General features: G+C 32.5%; 1 protein-coding gene across 1 annotated transcript; it reads left to right on the top strand.

Annotated features, from left to right (window-relative positions):
* The first annotated feature begins 6,358 nt into the window (after window positions 1–6,358).
* On the top strand, window positions 6,359–17,846 carry LOC105421839 (uncharacterized). Its single transcript, XM_011630802.3, has 5 exons — window positions 6,359–6,507; window positions 13,972–14,035; window positions 15,988–16,084; window positions 17,042–17,118; window positions 17,225–17,846. Exons 1-5 carry the CDS (start codon window positions 6,359–6,361, stop codon window positions 17,378–17,380), a joined length of 543 nt encoding a protein of 180 aa, XP_011629104.1. The 3' UTR covers window positions 17,381–17,846.
* The last annotated feature ends 8,626 nt before the right edge of the window (window positions 17,847–26,472 follow it).

Genomic DNA, 26,472 nt, shown 5'->3' with positions numbered 1-26,472 from the left:
AGATTTATGTTGAGAGTTCTCCAAGTGTATAGAGGGAGTAAGGAATAATTCCTCCATGCTTATTTTTAAGCTTTTTCTTAACCTCTTCGGCGAACAGATGGAGAAGTCCAGCTATGAATTTTTCTTTCCAATGATCGGCTTTACTATCCTCTCTAGATAATAATCTAGAGTAAAAAAAGTATTTATACCATTTAAAGTGTGAGAGGGTTGTAAATTTGACAGTAAGTCCTCAGACCTAATAGATAAAAGAGACGTACTCCCTATAAAATGAAGTGTAATAGTGTAGATTAGAGTATTAACTGTGTCTCCCTCGTCTACAATGGTTTCTTGCACCTGTCCTGGTCCAATTTCAGTTTTAACCACTCAATTCTTAGTGGCATTCAAAATTTGATCTTTGGCTTCTTCATCCATATGAAAATCCCACCAACCTCTAAGCCATCCTGTAAAACCACATATAATGGCTTTGACAATCTCATGATATTTATTTCGCTTGCTTTATAAGGAGTGACATACATCGTCATATGTTTCATAAGGTCAAGAATTTGGTTTTTCGACATGCCGTCTATATTCCAATTTACAATAGACCTCCCTGAATATTGCACAGAGCTAGCAATAAGTTCATCTTCTATTTGGAGATCTACCGGAGTAGGTCTAGGATAATACATCCTAGTTGGGGCTACATGCCTAGGTTTTCTTCCATAACATATTCGATTAATATCTAAGCTTTCGGGTCTAAAAGCCTTCTCTAACTCAAATATTTTTTGGTTTGAAAAACTATCATCTTTTTGAAGAACTTGTACCTTATCAATTGTTTTCCCCTTACCATCTATGTTTAGTTTTTCAAGTCGTTTGACCAACTCATTCACCAATTCTTTTTTGTCCTCTTTTTTCTTCTAAGTTAAATTTTTCTGCTGCTATATTTGGTGGTGGTTTAAATAAGACTGTTCATTTTTCCCTCTCCTCCTTTTTCTCTTGAGGTCTTATTTTATTTAGTACATTTTCTATTCTGCTAGTTTGCTTTCCTATAGTTTGTAGAAAGAGATTTGTATAGTTATTTTGCTCTATTATATGAGGTATTCTTTCGAGTTTGGCCATATGATTGTTAGATTCTTTGGGCCCTATCTTAAAAGGTGAAACTTTTATTTCATGTTTTTCTCTTCTTAATTGTAAACTTGATTCAGGGGGGTGGATAGATTCTATCTTTTCACCTTTAATTGTATTAAAAGTTTGAAAGGTATTTTGAACTGTATTTATTTTAAATTCTGGATACCTAATCCCTTTTTTTTTTAGAATATATCTGAGCCATTTAAAGAATTTGACATTTGTTTTGTGCTGTAACATAAATTTATTAAATTTTATATGAAAAGCATTTTTCAATTTTTCATTAAATTCTTACAAAAACCATTCTCTTATTTGTTTGTTTTCTTCTGAGAAAATATTTTCGGATCCACTCTTTATTAATAATAAATTCATCAGACTTTTGGATGGTGAGAATTTCGAAATCGAATTCAGAAAGAGTTGGTTCTTCATGTTCAATTTGAGAAGAACTGGGGGTATCAACCTTATAAATAGGGTGTTGGACTTGGTTTGAAGCTTTTCTTAGTCTTTCAATAACTATCCTCTCATTATGAGCTTTTTCATAATCAGTTTGAGGAATAGAGGAGATTGAAGTTCTAGGTGGAACTCTGAGATGTGTATTAGAAATATTCAGCTTAGTGCTCTTAGAGGATGAGAACTGTATTTCTATATCTCCATCAGGATATTCCACTATTTGTTTAGGTTCTTTATTTTTCGGGTTCTTAGTCCGGGTTTCAGACTGGAGTGACCATTTTTCAGATAATTTTACCTGTTTTCAAGATATAGACCTAGGTATTACAGGATTGGATTTATCCATATTAGTCTGGAAGAAAATAGTTTGCCCTTTAGTATTTATTTGCCTAGCATTAAGACAAAGATTGTTCATAACCTTATAACAGATCCTATAAGCAAAGGCTAGGTTTTGTGTTCCTGGATCCATATTAAAACCTTGAGTCTTAAGGGTAAGAGTTAAAACTTTTAACAGATTAGGATTCGTAAAGCTATTGAGAAATTTGGAAAGCAGTTGAAGCATATAGGTCCATTATATAAAGTAGATTCTACGATTCCTAACAAAGAAGCGGTAAATCGTATGTCTATTATCTCTTAAACAAAGTAGTATATAATTGTTTAATCCTATTCTTGTTAAGGGTTTCACAGCTATTTGGACAAGACCTATGTGAAGATAGTTGTAATCCTTCTTTTTATACTCTTCAATCATTCTAGTTAATAAAAGTTGAAAACTATCTTGAGTTTTCATGACAGAAATAGTTTTTTCAATAGTTTTAATTGAAAAACTTATTCTGAATCAAAAGTCTATTTCTTATAAACATCAACTGTGGGAACTTTTGGGATATTCCAATTTTGGATTTGTTTGTCAATATTATCGGTAATCACTTCTTCCTTATTATTAACTCGAAGAGTATTACTACTGGAACTAGAAACGGTTCTATTCGATAATGTTCTGAATAAATTTGTCATTTTAATCTTGGTATTTCCCGAAGTTAACTGGAAACAGTCCCTACACCTTACTACCCTTCTTGCTAATGGTGGTTTTTGAGTCACAATGACTTTAGGGATTTTGACAAGATTTAAATGAGCAAGAATGTTACGTTCACCTCTGAATACAACTTGGCTCTAATACCATAAATAGCGGAAGAAACAAACGGAAAAGTCAATTATCGATAAAACAAAAGGAAGAGTCAATAGTCGATAATTTGTAAGTGGAAATAAAGATCATGAGATTGCCAAAGCCATTATTTGTAGTTTTACAGGATGGCTTAGAGGTTGGTGGGATTTTCATATGGATGAAGAAGCCTAAGATCAAATTTTAAACGCCACTAAGCAATGGGTGGTTAAAACTGAAATTGGATCAGGATAGGTGCAAGATAACTGTCCTCTCATTATGAGCTTTTTCACATTCAGTTTGACGAATAGAGGAGGTCAAAGTTCTAGGTGGAACTCTGGGGTATGTATTAGAAATACTCATCCTAGTTCTCCTAAAGGGTGGGAACTGTATTTCTATTTCTCCATCAGGATATTAAACTATTTGTTCAGGTTCTCTATTTTCAGGGATCGTAGTCTGGGTTTCAGACTGGAGTGACCATTTTTCAGGTAATTTTACCGATTTCCAAAATACAGACCTAGGTATTACAATATTAGATTTGTCCATATTAGTTTGGAAGAAAATAGTTTGCCCTTTAATATCCATTTGCTTAGCATTAGGGCAAAGAGTATCCATAACCTTATAATAGATCCTATAAACAAAGGCTAGGCTTTGTGATCTAGGATCCAACGACTTTAGGGATTTGAGAAGATTTAAATGAGCAAGAATGTTCAGTTCACCACTAAATACAACTTGGCTCTGATACCATAAATAATGGAAGAAACAAAAGGAAGAGTCAATAGTCAATAAAACAAAAGGAAGAGTCAATAGTCGATAATCACTAACAATTTAATAATAACATAAGAAATAAAACAAAATGAGTAACTAAATAGAAGAAATAATTAAGACATATATATTAACATTTATAGAACAAAGTTGTAACACTTACATGATAGTCTTGAAAAAAAAAATGATATACCAACAGAGTGGTTCCTCTTCTTCAGAAGACTCAAACAACTTAAACAAAGCTTACACTCAGACAATAAGCAAACACTCAGACAAACAAACACTCAGCCACTCCCAATATAAGGTACTCTCTCCTTTGGTCTGGCCGCCTTATATAGAGAAGGAGGGGTCGGACTTCAAATGGTTTCAAATCTGCACCGACACACAAAAAGTAAGATTCTTTGGAAAAGTATAATGCTTTTAGGAAAATAGAAAGTAAAAGTAATATTCTTCTACATTGACCAATTTGTCGGTGGCAATAATGCTCTTTTTTTCTATAGAAACAGTGACCAACTTGTCGGTGCTCTTTATATATATATATATATATATATATATATATATATATATATATATATATATATATATGGAAAATGCTTAGATTAGCCTACTAGCACATATGAACATATGAGCCCAAACGCCTTTATTGAATTTGGGTCGATCTGACAATCACGACCTCATTTCGTGTTTGAATGTCAATGTTTTTTATACAAATATAAATAACTTGAAACTTTAGGTGTTCATTCTTCTCATCATGACGCACCTAATAAAACTATTTAAAAAATAATTTGAAATAATTAAATTGACCAAATACCCCCGAAACACTTTAGGGGTATTTTGGCCAATTTAATTCTGGTAAATTTTTTTTTGATATTTTTATTAGATGGAAAGTGCTGAGATTAACCCACTAGCTCATATGAACATATGAGCCCAACAGTTCAGATTGAATTTGGGTCGATCTAATGGTCACGACCTCATTTCGTATTTTTTAAGTTTTTTTCTACAAATCCAAATGGCTTGAAATTTTAGGCATTAATTCTTCCCATTAAAGTACACCTAATAAAAATATTTAAAAAGTAATTTGAAAAACTAAATTGATTAAAATAACCCAAAATATTTAAGAGGTATTTTAGTCAATTTATTTCTTGCAAATTATTTTTTTGATATTTTATTATATTCTTATATTTTTTTAAGAATATATGCCTAAAATTTCAAGGTATTTGGATTTATAGAAAAAAATTAAAATTAAAACATGAAATGAGATCGTGACGGTCTCATCACTCATATATATATATATATATATATATATATATATATATATATATATATATATATATATATATATATATATATATATATATATATATTGATTCCCCTTCCGCTATTTATGATATCAGAGCTAGTTTTATTCAGTAGAAAATTGAACAAGTTTGTACATTTATCTGGTTAACATACCCAAAGTCTCTGTGACCCAAAGACCACGGGGAGCCAGGAAGGCCATAAGGTGCAGGGACTGTTTCCGGTTGACTCAGGGAAAGAAAACTAAGATAAAATGGCAAATTTGTTTAGAACAGTATCAAATAGAACCGCTTCTGGTAGTTCTAGTAATAATACTCTAGGAGTAAATAATAGAGAAGAAATAATAATAGATAATATTGAGAAACAATTGCAAAACTGGAATATTCCAAAGGTCCCTACAAATGCTATTTATAAAAGGGGAACATTTGAATTTAAAAGTAGTTTTTCAATAAAAAAAATTGAAAAAACTCTCTCAGTTATGGAAAATCAAGATAGCTTTCAACTCTTTTCAACTAGAATGATTGCAGATCATATAAAAAGGGGTTATAACTATCTTCACATAGGTCTTGTATAAATAGCAGTAAAACCATTAACTAGAGAAGGATTAAACAATTCGTTTTACTCTTTCTAAGAGATAATAGACATAGAAGATTCAATGACTCTCTTTTAGGGATCGTTGAGTCGAGTGTCTGTAATGGACCCATATATTTCAACTGCTTTCCAAATTTTTCTGTGTCCTTATTCGATCCAAATCTTTGGTTTTTGAATCGTTTGAGGAAGTTGGTATTTTAACTTCCACTTCTTCCAGGGCAAAGAGTAATTTTCTCCTGAGCTATGCTTTTGATAGAGTAGGATTTTTTTGTTGCATTAGAGCAATGTAGTCGGAGAATCCCATATCTGATTTTGGTAAAGAGTTCGGAATTGCCTTCATACAGATTTTTCCTGTATCTAGAGAATCATTCTTATAGTTGTCCTGGTCTGAATCATCTTCAGAAATTTAGTAGGACCATTTTAAAATCCAGAGAACTTGATATAGGGTCATGAAATATATGTGATAATCTCGTTTTAGACTAGCTTTATTATATTCAGAGAATTTTATCTGTGATATTTGGAATTTTTTTAGAAGTATTTGGCTTAATGATCCCCATAACAAAAACCAACTTTTACACCAGTTTGAAAATTCTATTGGCTCAGTTATTTTAAACTGCACATACCAGCTGTGTATATTTTTTACATTTTGGTAGGTAAAGACTTCGTCCCATGCCTTAATGTATTCAAAATAATGATAGGATTTGATTTTAAATCCTTTGGCAATTAGTGCCCTTGATTTTAAGGGATTCAGACCCCAGTCATTATAAGAGATAATCTTATGTATTTGAAATTTTGAATATGCTATTTACGAGTCATTGTTTTTATAGTGGTGTACTATTGACATCGACCCGGTTTCCATTAAAATAGCTTCATACCATTCTCTACATCTTTTTCCCATATTAGGATATAGATGATGGCGCAGATATATGGCGGCTAATTCAACAAGATCTTTTTCCCTGTGTTTATTTTCTATTATGATTAGCGGGATATAGGCTGTATCAAGAAATGGAGTTCTATCAAGGTTTGGACTATTATAGCTCAGAGGGGATTGTTGAGGAGATATTTGAATCTCTTGAGCTTGCTTTTATTATTAAAGCATTCGGATTTGATGAGGATGCCAAGGATTTTCCTGGGATAGAACTATTTGTAGCCAGGTATTTTCTTGGATTATTATATAAAGTCAGGCCTTTTCCTAAGCTAGGGACAATATCCATCGGCTGTATTCTAGGTTGTTGGCTTCTCCTTCCCCCTTGCAAAAATTCTCTAGTCACAAAGTTAGGAAGATGATTATTTTTCCCTTGAATATGTTCAATATCAAAATCAAAAGCGGAAAGAATACCTTGCTATCGAGAGAAAATTTACTTGGCGACGAGATTTTTGACATCCTTTTCTAAATTGTCTTTGGCTGATTTGCAATCAGTCCGTATGAGGAATTTTTTGTTAAGTAGGTCACTTTGAAATTTTGTGACACAATGTATTATTGCTAAGACCTCCTTTTTAACAGTAGAATACTTCTATTGTGCCAGTTTTCAGGTTTTAGAGGTAAAGCGTATAAGTTGTTCCTCATCTAGGATTTTATATTTAAGGATACCTCCTAATCCTATTACAGAAGCATCTGTTTCAATAATCTTAAAAGCTGTAGGATTGGATAGGGCTAACAGGGTAATTCTTTGGCCTTTTGTTTTGATTTTTTGACTGCCATGATATGCTCATTAGTCCACTCTGGAGGATCCTTTTTTAGTCTCTAGAATAAAGTTTTAGCATCTAAGGCTAAATCTTTATAAAAATTTGAAATATAATTTAGACATCTCAAAAATCTCTGTAATTCTTTTTTATCTTTTATGATGTCAAGAAATCTGGAAGAAAATTCAATTGTCTTATCGATAGAAATCAACCTTCCTTGAAAGATATTATGCCCAAAAAACCTAATTTTTGTTTTAAAAAGATTTATTTTTCTTGCAGAAACAACTAATCCGGCATTTTGTATAGCTTTTAAAAATATATTTAAATGTTTCCTATGTTGGTCAATATTATCAGAATATACAAGGACATCATCAATGTTGACAATAATGAATTTAATATATGGATTAAAAATGTCATTCATAATGTTCTGAAATTCTAAGGGGGTATTTTTTTAACCCAAAAGGCATTACATTCTATTTAAAGTGCCCGAAAGGAACATTAAATGTTGTTTTATATTTATTTTTCTCCAAAATTTGAATTTGTCAATATCCTGAGTTTAGATCAAACTTTGAAAAAATACAAGCATTGACTAATCTATCATGGAGATCTCTTTTATTTGGAATAGGGTAGCGAATCCATCTCAAAACCTTATTCAATGGTTTATAATTTATAACAAGGCGTGGGGCTCCCCTTTCAATCTCCGAAGCTTTTTTTACATAAAAAATTGCACAGCTCCAGGGTGAAGAACTTTTTATGATTAGTTTATCCAATCCTACAGCTTTTAATATTATTGAAACATATGCTCTTGAAATAGGATTAGAAGGTATCTTTAAACATATAATCCTAGATGAGGAACAACTTATACAATTTACCTCTAAAGCCTGGAATCCTGCACAACAGAAGTATTCTACTGTTAAAAGGAGGTCTTAGCAATAATATACTCTTGGATAATTTTCAGCAAAAATATGTGCTAAAGGTCTTGCTTTATGCACAGACTTAAAATTGAAAAGATAATTGGAAAAACAAAGAATGACGGGGAAAAAGGAATTTAGAGATTTTTGTGAGCAATTCTGCTTTAATACAATACCTACTTCCAAGCCTTCTCACAAACTGAAATTTAGAGACTCTAGAGAATTTAGAAAGATAAAGTCTAGATATTCAAAAGGGAAGAAAAATACCTTTCCTAAACAATTCTTACAACAATCACTCAGAAATCACTCAAACTTACAACAATCACTTAGAAATCACTCAGACTTACTAAAACCTTAACTATGATATATATACAAAGAATAAAGAATAATTCCACCATGCTTATTTTTTTATCTTATTTTAATTTTTTCTCCAATTAAATGAAGAAGTCCAGCAATGAATTTTTCTTTCCAATAGTCAGCTTTACTATCTTGTCTGGATAGTAGTTTGGAATAAAATACATCTTTATACCATTTGAAATGTGAGAGAGTTGGACAACAAAAATTTGAAAGTAGATCCTCATATCTAACTGATAAAAGAGTCGTACTCCCCACAAAGTGAAGTGTGATGGTATATATTAGAGTATTTACTGCATCTCCATCAGTAACTATGTTCTCAAGGACCTGACCTCACTTTTAACAACCCATTGCTTAGTAGCATTTAGGATTTGATTTTTTGCTTCTTCGTCCATATGAAAATCCCATCATCCTCTAAGCCATTCAGTAAACCCAGATATAATGGCTTTAGCAATTTCGTGGTCTTGATTTCCACTTACTTTACATGTGGTAGCATACATAGTCATATGTTTCATGAGATCGAGAATTTGATTCTCAGACATCCCATTAATATTCCAATTTACTATACATCGTCCTAAATAGGAGACTGAGGTAGTAATGAGGTCATCTTCTATGTGTAGATCTACAGGAGTGGGCTTAAGATAATACATTCTTTTTGGGGCTACAGGCCTAGTCTGTTTCCCATAACGTTACCTGATTTTTCTTTAATGTCTAATTTTTCAAATCTTTTCATCAGCTCATCTACCAATTCTTTATTATCTTCTTTCCTTTTAACTCTTTGCAAGTTAAATTTTCCTGCAGCAATACTTGGAGACTGTTTGAATAAAAATGCACTCTTTTCTTTCTCTTCTTTCGTCTCTTGAGGTTTTATTTTATTTAAGACGTTTTCTATTCTATTGGTCTGTTTCCCTATAGTCTGTAGGAATAGATTTGTATAATTATTTTATTCTATTATATGGGGTATGGTTTCAATTTTAGCCATATGGTTATCAGAATCTTTTCTTCCAATTTTGAAAGGTGAAGCTTTTATGTCTTGTTTTTCTCCTTTTAGGTTTAGACTAGTTTCAGGATGATGAATAGCTTCAATGTTTTCTCCTTTAACTGTATGAAAGGTTTGAAAGGTGTTTTGGACAATATTAATATTCTGGACAATATTATCCTGAAATTCTGAGTATTTTATTCCTTCTTTTTTAAGGATATACCTAAGCCATTTAAAAAAAATTATGTTTGTTTTATGTTGTATCATAAATTTATTGAATTTAATATGAAAGAGTAGTTTTAGTCTATCACTAAATTATTTGAGGAACCATTCCCTTATTTGTTTATTTTCTTCAGACAAAAAATCCCTTTTTACCCATTCTTTATCTATGACAAAAATACTAGTTTGCTATAATTGTAAAAAAGTAGGACACTATAAAAATAAATGTCGTGTGAAAAAAAAAATAAATGCTTTAGAAATAAACCTTGAAATAAAAAAGCAATTATTTGATATCTTCTTAATTAAAAGAGATGATTCTGAAGAATCATCTGACTCTAATGAAAAAATGCTCATCGGAGAGATAAATGATGAAGAATTGATTTTCTCTAGTTCAGACTCTGAAACAGATTCTGAAGATATAAATTGTCAGTGCAATTTTTGGAAAGACCTAAACTTAAATACTCTTACCAAGGAAGAAAATCTCATAATTGACCTAATTAATAAAATAAGTGACCCTGAGGCTAAAAGAAAAGCCTTAATTCATTACATCAACAATGGCCAAAGAACCTTCAAGCCCTCTTGCTCGTAAACCAACTCTAGTTCCTACTAATGACGATTACAGCTTTAGTGATATTTTGAAAAGAGTTCAAAATAAAACTCAATACCAAAAAGAACCTACAATTAACGATCTAAAAAATGAAATAAATGAAGTCCGGAATGAACTAATAACTCTAAAAACTAGAGTACAAATTCTTGAAGTAGCAGCCACTAAAAAGGAAAGTGGGAATGAAGAAAAAAAGCCTGAAGAAGAATTTAATAATCTAATGCATGATTATAATCACAATCTGTTACCACCCGAAATGGAAGATACACTCCCACAAGTAATAGACGATCCACAAACTTCCAATAACTGTAATATGTTAAGAACAATACAAGATTATAAATATGTAAACCTCCTGGATAAAGTGATAACCCAAAGATGGTTTACCATCATAAAAATAGTGGTACAAAAGGAATTCACTTTTCAAACTACTGCTCTTATCGATTCAGTAGCCGATCTAAACTGTATAAATGAAGGATTGGTTCCAACCAAATATTTCAACAAAACAAGCCAAGTTTTGAATACTGCTGATGGTAGTAAAATGATAATAAAATATAAACTATCTGATGCAGCAGTTTGTAATAATGGTGCATGCTTTAAATTTCCTTTTATAATGGTTAAAGGATTGAGCCAGCCTGTGATACTTGGAACTCCCTTCTTAAATATGCTTTATCCCATTAAAATAGACAATACTGGGATAAAAAGCTGATATTGAAAGATATGAAGTAAAATTTGACTTTATTGATAAACCAAGAATTCATGAAATAAATAGCATCAAAAATACGATTTCTACAAAAGAAAGATTTCTCTTTCATTTAAAAGACAAGGTTAAGTATAAAACTATTTATAAAAAATTAACATCTCCACAAATACAAAGTAAAATCAATAACTTCAAAACAATATTGGAAAAAGAAGTTTGCGCTGAAATTCCTAAAGCTTTTTGGAATATAAAGCAACACATTGGGGAACTTCCTTATGAACCAAGCTTTAACAAACAGAAAATTCCAACTAAAGGCAGGCAAATACAAATGAATAGCAAACTCCTAGAAATTTGTAAAACTGAAATGTAAAAACTCCTTGACAAAAAACTAATTAGACAAATTTCTTCACCCTAGAGCTGTGCAGCTTTTTATGTAGAAAACGCTTTGGAGATTGAAAGGGGAACCCCACGCTTTGTTATAAATTATAAACCCTTGTTAATCCAAATAAAAGGGTCCTCCTTGATAGATTAGTCAATGCCTGTATTTTTTCAAAGTTTGATTTAAACTCAGGATATTGGCAAATTCAAATTTTGGAGAAAGATGAATATAAAACAGCATTTAATGTTCCGTCGGGCACTTTGAATGGAATGAAATGTCTTTTGGGTTAAAAAATGCCCCTTGAGAATTTCAGAATATTATGAATGACATTTTTAATCCATATACTAAATTCATTATTGTTTACATTGATGATGTCCTCGTATATTCTGATAATATTGACCAAGATTGGAAACATTTAAATATATTTTTAAAAGCTATAAAAACTGTTGGACTAGTTGTTTCTGCAAGAAAAATAAATATTTTTAAAACAAAAATTAGGTTTCTTGGGCATAATATCTTTCAAGGAAGATTGATTCCTATAGGACAATAGAATTTGTTTCCAGATTTCCTTACATCATAAAAGATAAAAAAGAATTACAGAGATTTTTAGGATGTCTAAATTATATTTCAAATTTTTATAAAGATTTAGCTTTAGATGCTAAAACTTTATTCCAGAGACTAAAAAAAGATCCTCTAGAGTGGACTAGTGAGCATACCATGGCAGTCAGAAAATTAAAACAAAAGGCTAAAGAATTACCCTGTTTAGCTCTATCCAATCCTACAGCTTTTAAGATTATTGAAACAGATGCTTCTGAAATAGGATTTGGAGGTATCCTTAAACAGAAAATCCTAGATGAGGAACAACTTATACGCTTTACCTCTAAAGCCTGGAATCCGGTAAAATAGAAGTATTCTACTGTTAAAAGGAGGTCTTAACAATAATACATTGTGTCACAAAATTTCAAAGTGACCTACTTAACAAACAATTCCTCATACGAACTGATTGCAAATCAACCAAGACATTTTGGAAAAGGATGTCAAAAATCTCGTCGCCAAGCAAATTTTTGCTCGATGGCAAGGTATTCTTTCCGCTTTTGATTTTGATATTGAACACATTCAAGGGAAAAATAATTATCTTCCTGAATTTGTGACTAGAGAATTTTTGCAAGGGAGAAGGATAAGCCAACAGCCTAGAATACAGCCGATGGATATTGTCCCTAGCTTAAGAAAAGGCCTGACTTTATATAATAATCCAAGAAAATACCTGGCTACAAATAGTTCTAGCCTAGGAAAATCCCTGGCATCCTCATCAAATCCGAATGCTTTAATAAGAAAGCGAGCTCAAGAGATTCAAATATCTCCTCAACAATCCCGTCTGAGCTATAATAGTCCAAACCTTGATAAAACTCCATTTCTTGATACAGCCTATATCCCGCTAATCATAATAGAAAATAAACACAGGGAAAAAGATCTTGTTGAATTAGCCGCCATATATCTGCACCATCATCTACATCCTAATATGAGAAAAAGATGTAGAGAATGGTATGAAGCTATTTTAATGGAAACCGGGTCGATGTCAATAGTACACCACTATAAAAACAATGACTCGTAAATAGCATATTCAAAATTCCAAATACATAAGATTATCTCTTATAATGACTGGGGTTTGAATCCCTTAAAATCAAGGGCACTAATTTCCAAAGGATTTAAAATCAAATCCTATCATTATTTTGAATACATTAAGGCATGGGACGAAGTCTTTGCCTACTTGAATGCAAAAAATATACACAGCTGGTATGTGCAATTTAAAATAACTGAGCCAATAGAATTTTCAAACTGGTTTAAAAGTTGGTTCCTGTTATGGGGATCATTAAGCCAAATACTTCCAGAAAAATTCCAAATATCACAGATAAAATTCTCTGAATATAATAAAGTTAGTCTAAAACGAGATTATCACATATATTTCATGGCCTTATATCAAGTTCTCTGGATTTTAAAATGGTCCTACCAAATTTCTGAAGATGATTCAGACCAGTGGGATTATATTCCAGAACTACAAAGGAAAATTTCAATTAAATGGTGGGACAACTATAAGAACGATTCTCTAGATCCGAGAAAATCTGTATGAAGGCAATTCCGAACTCTTATTCTCCGACTACATTGCTCTAATGCAACAGAAAAATCCCACTTTGTCAAAAGCAGAGCTCAGGAGAAAATTACTCTTTGCCCTAGAAGAAGAAGTAGAAGTTAAAATACCAACTTCCTCAAATGATACAGAAACCGAAGATTTGGATCCTCCAAATGAAGATGATTGTATGAGGATATTTTCCAAACTAAATTAGATAAAATATCAGGGACGGTACGACTCCATCATCATTTAGGACACGTGTCCCAAAAATGACGGTAAAAGAAGACTGTCAACACATCAATCACTATTACTACAGTAAAAGAAGCATTACTATTGCTACAGTAAAAGAAGCATTATTGTCGACACTGTTGCTACAGTAAAAAACAACAAGAATATTTGTTTTTTTCTTTGACGTGAAGGATAAGGCATATTACCTTGTCGGTGCGGATCCCCCCTTCTATAAAAGAAGAACCATGCATCAGAAGGAGAACACCTTGGGATTTCTTTCTACATATCATAGCTAAGGTTTTAGTAAGTCCGAGTGATTTCTGAGTGATTGTTGTAAGTTTGAGTCGTTTCTGAGTCGTTTCTGAGTGATTGTTGTAAGTTTGAGTGATTTCTGAGTGATTGTTGTAAACCTAAGTATTTACTATGAGTACTTTAGGTTTGCCTCTCATCTCTACTTCGAGCTTTCATGTTTGCCTCTTACTTCTACTTCAAGCTTTCATGTAAGTGCCTATCTCTGTTATGCTTCTATACTTCTATTTTATTTTATAATTTAATGCTATTGTGTTAGAATGTTATTCTTTCTATTTAATAAATTTTATTGATTCTCCTTCCTCTATTTACGTATGTATATATATATATATATATATATATATATATATATATATATATATATATATATATATATATATATATATATATATATATATATATATATATATATATATATATATATATATATATATATATATATATATATATAGCCTGCTAGCTCATATGAACATATAAGTTAACGACCTAGATTGAATCAGGGCTAATCTGACGGTCGCAACCTCTTTTCATGTTTGAATTTTAATTTGTTTTCTACGAATTCAAATAACTTGAAATTTTAGTCGTCCATACTTCTAATCAAGTCACACCGAATAAAAATATTTTAAAAATAATTCACAAAAAATAAATTGATCAAAATATCCACGAAATGTTATAGGGGTATTTTGGTCAATTTATTTATTGTAAATTATTTTTTTTGATATTTTATTAGATTTTACTATTTTTTAAGAATACAAGTCTAAAATTTCAAATTATTTAGTTTAATATAAAAAAATTAAAATTCAAATAAGATATAAGGTTGTGACCGTCAGATAGGCCCAGATTCAATCTAGGCCGTTGGACACATATGAACACATATGTTCATATGCGTTAGTGGGCTAATCTCAACATTTATATATATATATATATATATATATATATATATATATATATATATAAAGTCTTCCCAATACCTATAGGTGAAAATGAACAGTGATTTCATCTATGCTCATCACCGTCCAAAGTTCATCGCACGGTCACGATTGTTTGATAGTGTTTCAGTTTGTATTTTTTTTTTTATATATCGAAATGATATAAAATTTGGAATGTGCGTACATCTTAGTAAGGCACACCTGATAAAAATATGAAAAATATTTCGTAAGATATAAATTGATCAAAATACCCCCATAAATTGTCAGAGGTATTTTGATCAATTTATATTTTGAGAATTGTTTTTTATATATTTTGATTAGATTCTCCTGTTTGTGATGAACACACACCCCAAATTTCAAATCATTCTGATTTGTAAAAAAAAAATGAAAATTCCAGACAACTATGACCATGTGATGAACTTTGGACGGTGATGAGCATATGCAAAAGCACTGTTCATATATAAATAGGAAAACTTTTAAAAATGCCTATGGACAAATTTCTATAGTGTTTTGCCTCTGTCACGGACTATGTCCATGGTTTTGCCTAAAAACCATCATGGACCTACGGGAGCGGCAGCGGTCTCGGAATATTTTTTGTGTCAATTTTGCGTGAAAAAATTATCATCACGGACATGCTATATCCCTGATGGACTGCCACGGACATGCTATGTTTGTGACGGATCGCTACGAACATACTATATCTGTGACGGTCTTTAATCCACGCCATCCGAAAAAATCGAAAATTACCGAGCCTATGAATAAAAATACTGTATTTTCGCCCCTAAATATCTTACAGAATCTTCCATATATATATATAGGATTTTCTAGAGTTAACAACCCTCCAAAAACCATAGGCTCAAGTTAGAGGCAGTTGTGAAGTGCCATTTTATATTTACTACCCTAACATTATTGGATAACCAAGACTTGTACACAAAATTCTTGTACACAATGGTATTTTGGACTTTCACTAGAAACCCAAAAAAGAAAACAGGGGAATTTTGAATTTTGGCCTCTGCCCTTTATCCCCTCTCTGACACGCCTCTGCTCTCTCTCCCCGCCCCCTTGCCTCCCCCACTCTCTCTCCTACCTTGCCCTCTCCCATACTCTCTCTCCGAAAAAACGCAGTAGCCTCTGCTCTCTCTCCCCGCCCCCTTGCGTTCCCCATTCTCTCTCCTTCCTTGCCCTCCCCATACTCTCTCTCCTAAAAAGCGTAGGAGCCTCTGCTCTTTCTCCCCGTAGCTAGGAGGTGCCGATCTCCTGAACTGCACCGTCGCTTTGTAAATGCTCTGCAACAACTCGGTGGATCTCAGGGTAATTTTTCATTAATCTCTTTCTATGTTTCACATCTCTCTCTCTCTTTGTGCTTGTTTCTCTCTCCAAGTTCTCAAAAATCTATCCCTCTCTCTTTCAGGACCTCTCTTAGAGTTATTATTCAAGGATGTCTCTCTGTGTTTCTCTAGAAAGCTTCAATTGCAATGAGAAACTTGGATTGAATGGATTTTATTTGAATTAGAAAACAATGAATATTATTAAAGTGTGGGAACTGTTGAATTTGACAGTAAATGGTAGGAAGAAGTAAAATGGAGGTCTGTGTTTCAATGAACTGTTATGGTTCACCACAGTAGATAAGTGATGCATGTAATGATAGAAAACAAAATTCGACTTGTTTGTAATTTTTGGCTGCAATTATTGACTTGTTTCAATGAACTGCAATTATTGACTTGTTTCAATGAACTGCAATTATTGACTTGTTTGTAAATCTTGTTGAGATCCGACACATCTGCAAAGTATTCGACAAAATTCCTAATAGAGGGCTGTTATAATACCAAAATTCCTAGTGATTTTCATGCATTGCATCCCGATTGCCAAAGTAGTGTTATGTATTTTCTAAATGGTAGGAAGAAGTAAAATGGAGGTCTGTGTTTCAATGAACTGTTATGGTTCACCACAGTAGATAAGTAGTGCATGTAAAGCAGAAAACAATTAAAGTTAAAATAGGAAAAGACAAGCAAAAAACTGTGATTTTCTTTGTGTTCTAAGCAAATTTGAGACCCATATGGTAGTGGAATGAAATAAGAAACCAAAATTGATATTTATTGAAGGAATCATTCAATTCACTGAAATGAGTTGGTGGATTTACAATCGAATATTAGATTTGTTGAAATGGGTCTTTTTGTTTACAATTGAATGCAGTGAAATAGCAAGAAAATTCATCCAAAGTTTGCTTTTGAAACTTGTTCTTAGTTTATTCTTTGGATTCTTCCACAGTGGCCACACCAAAGGAGATCAGAGAGCTGATGAACTTTGATGGCTTGACAAATGATGAAGTGAAATGCCATTTACAGGTGGATATTATGGATTAACTTTTCTTTTTCCTTTGTTTTAGTTATAATTTTGGTGGTTTTATTTGCAAATTTGTCTTTCCAATCTCCCCATTTTTATGAATTTCAGAAGTATCGATTGCCTACTAGGCGCCCAAATGTGTCAGTTTCTTCTGCAAATTCTAACCAGCAAAACCCTCCATTGGTTCTCTTGAGCAACCTTTGGCTTCCCCATGATAAATTATACGACCAAACTTCTTCTACTCCTTCTGGTTCTTCTTCATAAAGCTACCAACCCATGAGAAAAAGCACTTCCTCAAAGTTTGGTTCTCCTCAAGGTCCACTTCAATATCCAGGAAAAGCTCGAACATCTGTTAATGGAGATAGCGGTGGAGAAGAATATGGTTTATCTGATGAAGAAACCAATTAACTCAAAACAAAAAATTATCAAATACTGACATAAAGAAACATAGGAGTTGGTGACCCATAGAGGGTTATCAACATGTCCCCAGAGGTGCTTGGGCTCAGTCAATAGTTGAAAGAGCTTGGGCGGAGAGATTTTGCATACTTACAGTTCTCTCTCTTATTTTGGTGTTTTTTTACTATTTTTTATGTATAAAGAGGTTTTATGTAAACATCCACCGAGTGTATCTAAGGAACATGGTTTTGACTGTCCATAGAACCTTTCCTGGTCTTCTTTCTGTGTAAAAGATGATTGGAGTAGATAATGAAAATAATAATGACATTCGGGATACATCTCTCTCTCTCTCTCTCTCTCTCTCACTCACTGTGTTCTTTTTCTGTAATATCATTTATTTTTTTTGTAAATTTTCCATAGGTACATCAGACGAATGTTACCTTCTGTTGTTTGTGGTACATGGAGAACTTTTTCATCTTATTCTAGTTGATAAGAAAAAGGTTTAAATTTCATGATATGGTTATGGAACAAAAAGAAATCCCAAGTGAGTTTGCTATTTCGAAGCTCATATGATTTCCCTCTCTTGTGGTGTGTGCTTGTACAGGTACCAGTATGCCTAACGGCCCATTTTGAAGGAGACACAAATGAACGATTGTGTTGGGATCATTTTCAGAAAATGCGGGGTCATGATGAACCCAAATCTTGAACACATGTTGGATTCAATTAGGCAGTCCAAATAAACAAAAAAAAAGAAGAAGATGTGCAGTTGCGCACAAAAAATGTTGGTTCAATTGTGTCAGTCATTCTCGGTCATTAAAATCATCCCTTTCCCTTTAACCTATCCATTAGTTAGGTTTGATGCACAACATCAATATTGCGTCCACATTTCAACCTTACAATAATCGTTATGTACAACTCCAAAATTACATATACAAAGTTGTCTAAAAAATCTCATATGCAAACTAGTATTTCTAGCCAAAAAATGGTGTCAACATCGCACCAAAAACAGTATCTAAAAAGAATGTAAAATAATTAAAAAATGCATTGCTTTTGGTATTATAACAGGCCCCTACGTATACATAGAAAAAGCTTAAATAAAAGCAAAATACATAAGACTATTTTGGCAATGGGATGCAATGCATGAAAATCACTAGAAATTTTGGTATTATAACAAACCTGTATTAGGAATTTTGTCTAATACTTTGCAAATGTGTTGGATCTCAACAAGATTTACAAGCAAGCCAATAATTGCACTAGCTACAATGAATAAAAAAAACTAAATTGAGTGACTCTAATATGAACTCATATTTTTTGGGAGAATTTTTAAAATTATATATAGAATGAGATAGTATATAGAATGAGATAATTCCATTTATATGAGGCGCTTGGGTTTTTAGCATTAGAGGTGCCTAAACAAATACAAATACAGTGAAAAATCAAAATGCAAAGAGAACCCGACACCAAAAATTCAATCAATGTTTTTCTTCTGCTTTTTCTAGTGAATGTGAAATAAGCAAGAGCTATACAGAAGTCTCCAGTAAGAGCATCAAGAGGCAGATCAGTGACTATGATGCAGATGTATACTCGGAAGCTTCCGAAAGCACAAATGCTGTTGAAGTACAGTTATCTCTTTTGAATTCTCTCACTAGAACCACCAGCTTAGACAACTGTGTGGAAAAAGAACAAAGAGTTTCATCTTACTCTTTCTTGATTTTGATAATCTGGTGTTGTTATTCCATGATCACATTACTGTTTGCTTTTTTCCTCAGGAGTTTTCGCCTAATGCAGCCTGAGTACAACAGTTAGCATTTTCTCTCTCTAACATGAATAACAATCTTAGAGCATCGAATAGTTCATCAACACCAACTTCAGATAGTGTTTCAAGGCATGAATTCTCTCATTAATCACATACCATATTCAAAATCCAGATTTTTAGGATAATCCATACCTCATTAATGGGTTCTCAAAGAAGCACTCCTCCATTCAATATTCATTTCCTACCTACGTTTTTTAGGACAGTATTTCCTGCCTGCGTTTTTAGGAGAATGCGAGTATGAGGGGGGGGGGATAGAGAGCAGAGGCTAAAATTGAAAATCCCTCCGTTTTCTTTTTTGGGTTTTTAGCGAAGGTCTAAACAAATATAAAATGGCAAAGTCCCTTTAACTTGACCTTATGATTTTTGGAGGGTTGGTAACTCTAAAAAATCCATGATTTTTTGGAAAGTTGTTAACTCTAAAAAAATCCATATATATATATATATATATATATATATATATATATATATATATATATATATATATATATATATATATATATATATATATATATATATATATATATATATATATATATATATATATATATATGGGAAATGATCTTGTGAAAACCTCCCACACCCATGTGTGTAGGATTTCAAAGGATCATCATTAAATTTGGCACAGATCTTTAGAAAAATCAAGTCTTACAACCATGTAATGACTTGTTTAGAGATCTGTGTCAAATTTAATGGTGATCTTTTGAAGTCCTACACACATAGGTATCGAAGGGTCTCATAGGATCATTACTCTTTATATATATATATATATATATATATATATATATATATATATATATATATATATATATCAACGAATTTATCAAAATATTATATTTCAAAAATAATATATATTTATATGTGTGTGCACATATATTTTAAAGGGAAAATTTTGTATAGAGCTTAGGCTCTAAACAATCAAATTAGAGCCTACCTCAAAAATTTCACTAGAAGAGATTGTTTTGATACCCAAATAACATCAAATTGATCATCTCCACATCAAGATGCATGGACATGAGAAAATAAATAAATTTCAAGTTTCATAAATAGTGCATCTTGTAACGTATTTTTGGACCGTCAATTTTCAATATTTTCAAGATTTCACATATCTACTCGATCTACACTATTTTTGAAGCTTTAAAGTTTACAACTAAAGATGAAAAAATAATTTAAGGTTATCACAAAACTTTCCAGAATTAAAATCATATTTCTCGACACTATTTAAAGGTGGGCTCTAATTTGATCATTTAGAGCCTCGGCTCTATACAAACATCACCCTATTTTAAATATGTGTGTGCAAATATATGTTTGGGTCAAGTCTCGGTGACCTGTATCCGACTTGGGTCTAGGGTCAGGACCTAGACCCGACCCATCGGGTCCAAAACCCGGACCCAGATACGGACCTGGATCAGGTCCTGTTGGATTGTCAGGTCAACCCAACCTAATTGGCGCCCCCTATTGAGGGTTGAGGCTCACACTTCACTGCCTTATACAGTCTTTGGTTCACCTCGAATTGAACACTACGGGGTTATTTATCTAAAGGAAAATTGTTTCTTACGGGCTGGACCGCATTTCTACAATATGCGGTCCGGGGGTATAAAGCATCCATCTTAAAGATGGATGCAAATAGGTGGTCCATCTAAAAACAAGTGTAATTAACTGTCCAAATGTTTTTTTAACATAATTATTATTTCTAGTTTTCAATTTTTTTTTTTTTGTTTCATATTATACATTCTCTAAACAAATAGAATTAAATTATATTTTAAAAATATATTTATTACCAAACCCACATTTTCACATTATGCTGGCTGACCACATAGAAACGATGTCCTTATCTGAATCAAATAGTAGCACCTATAAGAAAGTTCAAATTTACCTGACGGAGTTGTTATACAGAGTGTTCCCGCAGGAGCATTCATTTTATTAAATGATTATTTTCAAGAAAATTAGATTTTAATTTCTTGAAAACCTAATTCTGGCCTTTAAAAAAATTAGAGGGTGCCTATTCAATCTTACGTTATTTAAGTTACATAAAGAATGCGATTTAATGCCTTCTTATTCTTTTAAAGTTACATCCCAAAATCTGCGGTCTAAAACTTGAATTTGATTAGAGAGAGAAAAGATACAGAATGCTCCAGTGGGAGCAACAAAATCAAGCTACCCAACCCAATTCCCGTCTCCAGCTTAAGAGTGGTAAAGATATTCCAATGTGCGATGAAACTGATGGTCAACAAGGGTATAAAACAACAAAGAGAATATCTAATAGGAGAATAGTTACATTTGTTATGAGGATGTCACAAATACGTCTAGCCATCCGATTTCATCTTAGTCGGTTTGAGTTGTTATGAAGATTGAGAAATTTTTATTTGAATTTTTAATATGGTTAGTGACACACTTACAATCATTCAATTTGAAATCTGATGGACATGAGTGATTGCGACCTATTTGTACCAAAAGTAAATGGACTCTTTGTACAATTTTTCAACAAGAAATATCCAAATATTCATGAAAATATCACATCAATTTAAGTTATATTTTGCCAAAATTATATTTTATTTATTCATGTTTTTCTATAATTATACTTTTTCGTTTAAATTGCAACCTCTAAATCCACAATCAGCCTGGCTTTTTGAGTTAGTTAATCTATCTAAGAAAAATTTAATTTCAATGATTTCATTACATTTATTTTGCACAAACAAAGGAGGTTGGAAAAATATTGAAACAGGAAAAAGAATAAATTGAGCACGAGTCCAGGACTTATACAAGGCACCCAGTAACCTAATTATAGAAAAGGAATACCATAGCCATGGGAATAACCCATTAACCTGATTATAGAAAGGGAATAACCCAATAACCTGACTGTACAAGGCACCCAATAAACTCTCGTGGGAATACCATTTCCATGCCTCACATGATAAATTGTGTAATGGGAAGATTATAGATACCGCCTTGACTCAACTTTCTAGGTATGCTACTTTCAAAATTGTGTAATGGGAAAATTATAGATACCGCATTGACTCAACTTTCTAGGTATGCCACTTTCAATATTGTTTAAACCACATCACTAAATCTATTTTTTTTTCTTTTTTTTTTTGGCATCTATCCGCAAAATAAAAGGTAGTTTTTTTTTTTTTTGTAGACATTATTGAAGTCAGTTTGACACACATTGTGTCAAACCAGGTTATCCATATTAAAGCTAATCTGACACAAATTGTGTTAAACCGGCCTTATTATAGCAATGAAACAAGTCTAATGCAATGTGTGTCAAGACTGCCTTATCCCTATTGATGTTAATCTGGTATGCATTATGTTTATCGGCTTCATTATAAGCAATGAAGCTAGTTCGGTACAATACGTACATGACTAGCTCTTGGTCCTTATTAAAGCTAGTGCAACATAATATGTCAGACCAGCTTCAATAGGGACAAACAACCAAAGCGAAACACGTCTTTAGAGAATGGTATTTTTATCATAAAAAGTTACTCTCTTTTTACTTGGGGGAGTAGATAGCAAAAAAAGTAGTGTTGGGGTTAGTAATGTAGTTTAAATAGTATTAGGGGTGAGGATGCCTCGAATGTTAGGTCTTGAGGGTTTGTATAATATTTCCTTATTTAATCGTGCAGGCCAATCGTTAATAAACTACAAATGTTGTGGGATGTTGAATAGAAAGTCTGAATTTTAGTTGCCAATCTAGTTTTTTTTCATCTCAAGTAGAGCAAAAGTTTATCGTAAATTAAGTTTATCGTGAATTGTTCTCCCTCGTAGGGCCGAAAAGGTGCAACACTTATAATGTGAATCCCAGGAGCCATATATGCCGCTCATCATGCCAAAAAGTACAAGAGGGAAAGGATTAATTTTCCTTTACCTTTTTATTTTTCTCTAGGGTAAGATATCACTCAAATGGTCCAACTACTCTACAAAATCATTTGACCTGGTCAAGTAATACAATTTGATGTTATAATACTTTTTTTATAAATTGTATTCCACACTATTAAGAAATGCTCAAATTGATCATGTTAAAGATATAAGAGTTTACAGTCTCACTGAAAATATGACTCTATATAAAGTAGAATAACGGATCATGATTCATGTAGTCGATTCTCAAATAATTACAAAAAGACTTGACGATGACAACTCGAAGGGACGCTCTTTAGGTTTTAGGAGTCCAAAACAAGTGGGGGCAGTTAGTAAAGTTTAAGTGGTCCGGGCGAAGTTATGTGGATATCGTCTCTTGTTATCAACAAAGAGTGGTAGAACCATCATTCTACTTGGGCCCATACCCATTCTTAAAGAGCAGCAACAATAATGCTTGCTTTATCCAGACTTAGGAATATGGAGTAAAAGATTTTCAATGAAAAAAAGAAAGTTCCAATATCCTAAACCTAATCAAATGGGGTTAGACCCATAACTTTCTAATTAAGTTGTACAAATTACCGAAATATCTCTACTTAGTTAGGCTTTTAAAAAAAATTGAAAAATGGAAAATTTGAGGATTTTTAAACTAATTTTCTAAGGTTCTACTTAGTGAAATAAATCAAGCAAAATAAACATTCAAACACTCAAATTAGATGATATTACACCTTAATGATTTTGTGAGTTGGTCTGATGAGTCGAATTTTATTGCTTTCATTTAAAAATTTCATTCCAAATGTAATTCCCTTTACATTCAGACATTTATATTATTTCTTGTGTGGAATATTTCAAATGTCGTTTGCATATATACCATAATACTATACTCTATACTTAGCATTATTAGTTTATAATTATTTTACTATACAAATATGAAAAAAATTAAACCGTCTTCCAATAACTTCTAATATAAAAAAAATTCTTGTTTATAACTATATAATTGAATCCAATTAATAATTAGATTAGAATTCATTAATTCATTTATTCTGAATGGTGTAATAAATTATTATAAAGAAAAAAATTATATAAGGTATCAACCTAATACTATTGAATTGAAGCATAACACCAAAATCTTCTGGCATGGGAAAACCCTCCAATTGATCATGTCGACCTCGAAATGTATGAATACGAAAAAAAGAATTTCAAATCTTTTAAAGTAATGCATCTCGTAATATATTATTTAGAATGTTATTCTCAGGCTAGAATTTCCAATATTTCATAGTCTTGGGAGCCTTATCAAAGCCTCATTTATATTATGACGTAATAATTGTAATGCTAATGGAACAATAAAATAAAAACGGAATCCGAATTATTGCATGATACGGCGTCATGTCTTTCTACAAGGTTTTGTCGTTTTTACAATTAACTCCAAAACGCATTTTATTATTGAAAATATGAAATTATCATAAATGCCCCAAACTTCAATGAAACATTCAAAATATGATATAATCATGAGGACTACGGGGAAACCATAATACTCGGGAGTCATCACCGCCCATTTTGGAGAGACACTTGTCTCCCAAGCCACATTTTTCTTGGATGAAACACCACATAATCACGTTGTAGGGAATAAACTAGTATACAATGATTCAATACAATGGTTGTATCGTGCTATACTGCAGCTACACTTTTAAAAAATTATGTTTGTGATATTTTTATATCTTTAAATTTTGCACGTACACGCTCTTTATCTCAATAATCAATCTCTTAAAAAAAAAGAGTTCAATTTGAACTATATATATGGTCAAAATGGGTCTCCTCAAAAAACGAATATAGACCATTCATTTTGTAAACTTCAAGATCTTCTCAAAATTAATTTTTTTTTTATTTTTTAACATTGTTCATCTAATGATAATAAAGCCATCCAAAAAAATTGGAAATGGAAAAATCTTTCTAAAGCCTAGATCTAAACATCTCACTAAAATGAACGGCCTATATTAATTGGGCTAAAAAAATACTTTTTATGTTGTGTTTTCAATTTTTTCTTTCTTTTGTGATTATTCATTAGAATGAAAAGAGTGTATATTTCCAAATGTGGATCAAACAAATGGCCATAAGATGATTTTTTAAGGTTGTTACATCATATTACTATCCAACGGTTGCATGAAATCATTGCCCCTATACTAGTACTTTGAGAAGAAGGTTTAAAAACAAGGTCCAATGATCTAGATCGCCCCTCTGATATTCCAATCCAGTTCGAGAGATCGACGATCTGGACTTTTAAATTGGATATCAAAAATTTTAAAAAATAAAGAAAAAGTGGGGTGAGTTCTAGTTGGTTCCGGGGACCAACTATTCCCGATATTTTATAGAAACTGATTTGATATTATTTGATTATCGATTTGAATCGACGATACCGATCAGACCAAGGTTTTTCAAATAATTGAGAAAATACAAAATGACAAGATTTGGTATTATTTTAAGTTTATTTGCACAACTAAAACATAAACACGAGTAAAATGTGGATTCCTTTTGGCTACACTAAACTTCGTGAAATTTGCGTATAATATCATACGAAATGATTGTGGAGATTGGAAAACGAGGAGAGAGAAAGTTGGGGAGTTGGAGTAGCGTGGACGCCGGGCCAACGGCTGCCGGTCGGTAACCACTCCAACGGGTAGCGGGCGAGCCTCTCTCTCTCTCCATCACGGAACCCAAGGGAGTTGCAGAGAGAGAAAGAGAGAACGGTACAGAGAGGGAGAGAGGGGGTTGCGTGAGAGGGACAAGACGTACAAGTGGGGACCGCAAATACGTGTCGCTATCTGCCTCGCGTGGCGACAAAAACCCAGCTGTGATGTATGTATCCACGTAGGGGACCACGCTACACCCTACCCTTCGTATACGAAGGATGTTCACAATAATATGTGTTAGACCGCCCCCAAACGGAGCTACCCATTCGCCTCTCTCTCTCTCTCTCTCTCTCTAAAAATCACAACTTTCTTTCTCTCTCTCTCTCTCTAAATCAGGAATGCTGGTCCTAAGATCGTGATGGCGTTTTCTTGGGTGGAAGGGTTCCACCAGGTATAGTACAAGAAAGGAAGGAATCACTTAGAGGAGAAGTTAAATGCGGTGGCCGTAACATAACAGGGCCAAAAATATATTCTGCATTGTAAAGGACTTTTTTTTTTTTTTGGTGTAATGATTCGGTTGAGGGAAGGTGGATAGTAGATAGAAAAATTCCCCCCCCCCCTCGCTCTCTCTCTCTACAAATTTCTCTCTCTGTTAGTTAGTACACGGC

The sequence above is a fragment of the Amborella trichopoda genome, chromosome 9, assembly GCF_054954075.1.
Source record: "Amborella trichopoda isolate Santa Cruz 75 chromosome 9, AtrichopodaSantaCruz75HAP2 v2.0, whole genome shotgun sequence".
Taxonomy (NCBI): Eukaryota; Viridiplantae; Streptophyta; class Magnoliopsida; order Amborellales; family Amborellaceae; genus Amborella; species Amborella trichopoda.
Note: the sequence above shows the minus strand (reverse complement) of the source record. Positions and strands in the feature narration are given on the sequence as shown.